Below are 5483 nucleotides of genomic sequence, written 5' to 3' on the forward strand. Positions count from 1 at the left end.
TACTCCTTTTACCAAGTATTTTTAAATTGTAATTAAGATCAATTAAACATTATAAATACTACAACTTGTACTTGGGACTTAATGTCACTGAATTGTAGGAATGACCCTAATACATTCAAAATAAATGTATTATAGCCTAACTGTTCGTTTAGTGGTTATAAAGTCACTTAGAATAAATAAAAACACCAGAGACCACTGAAATCATTGCCAGATTCAATGGCAAAAAATATCAAAGCAGCAGGCTTTTTCTCTTTATAAGTGACACGGATTAATTGAAAACATTTTCTGTATGTATTTGGTTATTTCAGCCGTCTGTACTGAGATGCAACAGAACAAGTTATATCACAGTAGGTTCTGTGTTTGAATCTAAAAACATTCCATAATAGTTAGGGTTAATAACCTTTAGGCCTTCACATTGTCAGCTATGGCTCACTGTCAAAAGGCGTAGGACAGATACACACTTTTCAAAAGATTTTAAAATGCTTAAACAAATGTAAATTCCAAAAAGTGTTTATACATTTATTTAGACATTAATGTTTATTTATTAAAAGTATACATTAGTGTATTTATTGTTGCACATTTATGCATTTATCACTTTCGAGGACTGCTTCTAAACATTTATACTTTGTTTAGAGGATAAAAAGAGTTTCATGTGCAAGTCATTAAAATCCATCCCAATAAAATTGTAAAATCAACTAATAATTATTTAATATTTTTACATTCATTAAAAATATGGGACGTCTATTATTTAAGTTGTATTGATTGAAATAATGTATTTAATTTTTTACAGAAAATCTATTAAAATGCAATGAAGAATAACTTCATGAGAGAGAAGACATAATACAAAATAGCAAGTTTGATTTGGTGAACAAAATATTTTGCTATAAAGTTGGATATCACATGAAAGCAGGTGGGGGTGTTGTAACAGGGTAGAATCTCACAATTCCATTTGAACCAATAAAAGAAAGAACATTTTGAAATATGTTCATAGTTCATACGATATTGTTTATCGTGATCATTTTAAAACTTAAGCTTTCAAGGTCATTTCACACAAACATTTCCTTTTATACAATGGAGTGATTTTATTACTGAATTTTCAAATCACCTAAAGTCTAGACTTCCAAAGAAAAGAGAGAATTGACTCAATGGTGACTGTGACCTTTGTCTTTGTATCAATCCCACCCATCGCCTCTAATCATGGAAACTGATCATCTGTGATTCAATGCCACTAGTAGGGAGTCTTCAGCAATGGTGGGACTTGTAAGATGTTTTTTTTGGCTCTGTCCTTCCAATGGCACTTCAAGAGAATGGGCTGGGTAGTGGATAATAGAACCTAAAACACCTATAGGGGAAAACCATAAAATGATGTCCACATCTGATTAACAATAGAAGCACAAAAAATATGGAGGTACCTGTTAAAATTGAAAAGCTTAAACAGGATTAGTTGCAATACTGCAAAAGACATTTAGACATTTTTCAGAGAATGTATTTGTAATATATTTGTAATTTGTCTTAATGTACTGGGATATTTTATTAACTTATAATAACTTGTTTATAGTCTAAACCCATGCTGAAGAAGATATCCAAAGTATTTAGATTACTTTACTGACCTTGAGAGATCTAATGAAATGCATTAAATATTACATTTTACAGCACGTATTCTGTAACCGGTTGTGAAATACATTTTAAAAGTAACCCTCCCAACCCTGAGGGTAGGTCAGTAGGACATGACCTACGATGTCTGTTTCTTGAACCTTAGTTTAGCAATTGCAATCATATACACAACTATTTGGTAAACAATGTGAGACATCTCACCTCCCGGCTGTTGACCTGAAGAGCAGAGGAGGAGCAAAAAACAAAAACATATTACTTATTATTTGCATAATATTTCCATATATAATTTCCTTATTATTATATTAAAATCATAGTGGTTTGTCTTTATGGCAAGTGTGAGCAATTATTATGATTCAACATGTGATATAGCACATGATGACAGTTTACTCACCATGTCGTTTGAAGATAAGGAGGCTTATAAAGGCAAAACCAATGAAGAGAAATATGACCAAGACCGGAGCCATCACTCTTAACACACCAAGCCCTAAAAACATTCAGCACATAGTCATTTTAACTGCATAAGCAAAAATGTGTTCATTTCAGTGCATCAGTGTAATTTAACTGGTCAGAATAAAATGAAAATAAATAAAAAGTTACAAATATTATTTAATATACTTGAATCAACCTGCCTACATTAAGTTCGACTACATCAACTAAAGTAATTTTAACAATAAGGTATAAAAACCTCCTTAAATTAATAGTCGCCCAAAAATGAACACTCCCTCATTTACTCACACTCATGCCATCCCAGATGTGCATGACTTTCTTGCTTCTGCAGAACACTAATGAAGATTTTTAGACAAGTATCTCAGCTCTGTAAGTCCATTCAATGCAAGTGAATGGTGACTGAAAGTTTGAAGATCCATAAACCATATAAAGTCAGCATAAAAGTAATCCAGACCACGCCAAGGGTTTAATCCATATCTAAAAAACTATAATTGTGTAGTGATATAATATGTGTGGGTAAAAAACATAAATATTTAAGTCCTTTTTTAATATAAATCTCATTTTCACTTTCACATTCTTCATTTGTTTTTGGTGATTCGCTTTATTCATGCATATCACCACCTACTGGGCAGGGAGGAGGATTTATAGTAAAAACTTACTTAAATATTGAACTCTTTCTCACCCACACTTATCATATCGCTTATGAAGACATTAATTTTAACCACTGGAATCTTATGGATTTCTTATATGTTGCTTTTATGTGCATTTTGGAGCTTCAAAGTTCTAGTCACCATTCACTTGCATTATATGGACCTACAGAGCTGAAATATTTTTTTAAAAATCTTCATTTGTGTTCTGCAGAAGAAAGAAATTCACACATTTGGGAGGGTAAGTAAATGATGAGATAATTTTCATTTTTGGGTGAACTATCCCTCAGGAAACAACTGCAAATGTACTTTTACCATTTATGATATAGCGCTGTATTGACATATCTGTAATGCTGCTCTGATGTATCAGTAACTTGCATGTGCAAAACGTTTCCACAGGATAGTCACACAATTACTTTTACAAATAACCATCATAAGAGTTTACCCTCTTGATTCTGGATGTCGTCATTCATGAGTTTGATTAACTCTTCACATTCCTCTTTCAGATGAGTGTACTCCAGACTCCCGTGCTCAGCTTCAAGCTCCCATGTCTGCTTGAGTCCACTCGCCTCTGGCTCCAACACTGTCCAAGTACCAGTTTCTGAATCTAAAGCCAGATAATCTTTGCCATTCAGCTGAAACCGGTCGGACAGTCGGAAGACTCGATATGCTCGCAGCTGACATTCCCTCAGACGTATGTACGTGACATTAACTGTAAAAAGTTATAAAATAATGGTCACGATCAAGTGGCATCATGATAATCTGCTTTAATTATTGCACAAATACTATTTACTTGCTGTTGCACGCTCAATCTCCACGATCTTCCTCAAGGCTTCATCGTTAATGACAACAGGTTGATTGTCAAGCTGTCCCTTTAAATAACTGGCTGACGCACCGTTGACGAACACCTTCTCCACGACCGTGCCGTTCACCAATACACTGCGCTCGAACTGAATTACAATATCTAACAAAACAAACGCATAAAAAGATTTAGAGCATGGCATGGGGGGAAATGGAGCCCATACAAATAATAAATAAATAAAACATGGGGGAAACGGAGCATAGAATAAATAAATAAATAAATAAAAACGGAAGAAACACAACATCTGTTCTTGGATGGAAATTGTAATTCTATAACAGGATGAAAAAGACTTACCCTTTGGAAGAGCCCAAGATAAATCCACAAGAAAGGCGAGTGTTAAAATCAAGTGCATTTCTGCGGCGCAACTGTTTGTTTTGAATAAAGCGATACTTGTTTTCTTTCAGTTTCGTTTTCTTTTCATTTACCCATATGTTGAAAAGAAAGACAAGAATCGTCAAGACATCGCTGTGTTTTGATATGGCTTGTACATGTAGCTACTAGACTGAGCTCTTGCTTCTCATTGGCTGGTATGAAGAAACAGAGAGTGACCGTCTTCTCGCCTCAGGGTAACTGTTTTGAAGTTGAAGAGCAGGAATTGCAGGGAACTCTCCATGTTAACACGATTTGTGTCTGGTAAATAAATGATATTCTGAGAATGTTTTTGTGAACAACTTATGTTTATTAAAAATTAACCAATCAATTTGGTGGATTATACTGCAGCTCTGAAAAATAAATAAATAAATCAATTATGAGACCACTGCAAAATTATCAGTTTCTCTGGATTTACTATGTGTTTGAATCAATATTTGGTGGAATAACCCTGACTTTCTGCTTTCATGCATCTTGGCATGATCTCTACCTGTCTTTCACAATACTTTTGGGTGATAAGCAGCTCGGCTTTGTTTGATGGCTTGTGACAATCCTCCTTCCTCTTGATCACATTCCAGAGGTTTTCAATGGAGTTCAGGTCTGGAGATTGGGCTGGCCAAGACAGGGAAAAAAACTATTCTTAGTGATGGGGAACCTTCTCAGAGCAGAAGGGAGCAGGTTTTTCTTCCAAGATAACCTTGTACGTGGCTTGATTCATGCGCCTGTTACAAAGACGAATCTGCCCGATTCCAGAATTGCTGAAGCACCCCAGATCATCACTTAATTTCACAGTGGGTGCGAGACACTGTGGCATGAAGGCTTCTCTAGGTCTCCATCTAACCATTAGATGACCAAGTGGAGGGTCGGCCCTGACCATGAAGGTGCTGAATTGGAAAAATTATTTTATTAAGTCCAGGGCAGTGCTGGAAGAACATTGAGAAGAGCAGGAAGAGGTAGTTTAAACAAAGACAGAGAGGAGAGGAGAGCAGACATTGACATCCATTGGCATTCTCTGAGAAACTAAACCAAAAGTTTCTTTGTCTCACTGAAAATGACAAGAAAATAAAGGGTGAAATCCCACACATCAATAGCATAAACTACTTACAGCACAACATTAAAGCTTTTAGAGCAAACACTCTAGTTATATATCTACAAAATGGGCAGGAATGGCAATCAGATAAACGTTTCTGACATTGTCAGTGTTAACTATTAATCTGTAGACCTTTCCCAACCTTTAATAGTCACATATTTCTGCAAAAAAGTGACAGAGAGTGAGGGAGCAAGACATAACCATATATGGAAAAAAAACAAAAGCAGAGCAGGGATTTATGCTGCCTAAGCTGAGAAAAGGAAGAGTATAGAGGATTTATAGTCTTTCAGATATAAACCCTAGTCAACCTGCAATATACAGAAATAGGACATAAATGTACTGATTTAAATGCCACTGAAGAAACCATGAACTCAAAGGTTACTTGTTTTGTAATGTGTTTTTACAGTCTTGAACAGGACAGTGAAAGTTTACAGTTCTCTCACAATGAATATAT

At 35.1% G+C, this 5483-nt stretch overlaps 1 protein-coding gene across 1 annotated transcript; it reads right to left on the minus strand.

Moving 5' to 3' along the window:
• Positions 1-536: 536 nt before the first annotated feature.
• Positions 537-4364, minus strand: LOC127649359 (uncharacterized). The gene is made up of 6 exons (XM_052134414.1): positions 3865-4364; positions 3502-3672; positions 3154-3420; positions 2006-2098; positions 1816-1830; positions 537-1342 (listed from the first exon to the last, which is right to left on the minus strand). The coding sequence occupies exons 1-6, from the start codon at positions 3920-3922 to the stop codon at positions 1209-1211; spliced, it is 738 nt and encodes a 245-aa protein (XP_051990374.1). The 5' UTR covers positions 3923-4364; the 3' UTR covers positions 537-1208.
• Positions 4365-5483: the final 1119 nt, after the last annotated feature.

The sequence above is a fragment of the Xyrauchen texanus genome, chromosome 9 (genome assembly GCF_025860055.1).
Source record: "Xyrauchen texanus isolate HMW12.3.18 chromosome 9, RBS_HiC_50CHRs, whole genome shotgun sequence".
NCBI lineage: Eukaryota > Metazoa > Chordata > Actinopteri > Cypriniformes > Catostomidae > Xyrauchen > Xyrauchen texanus.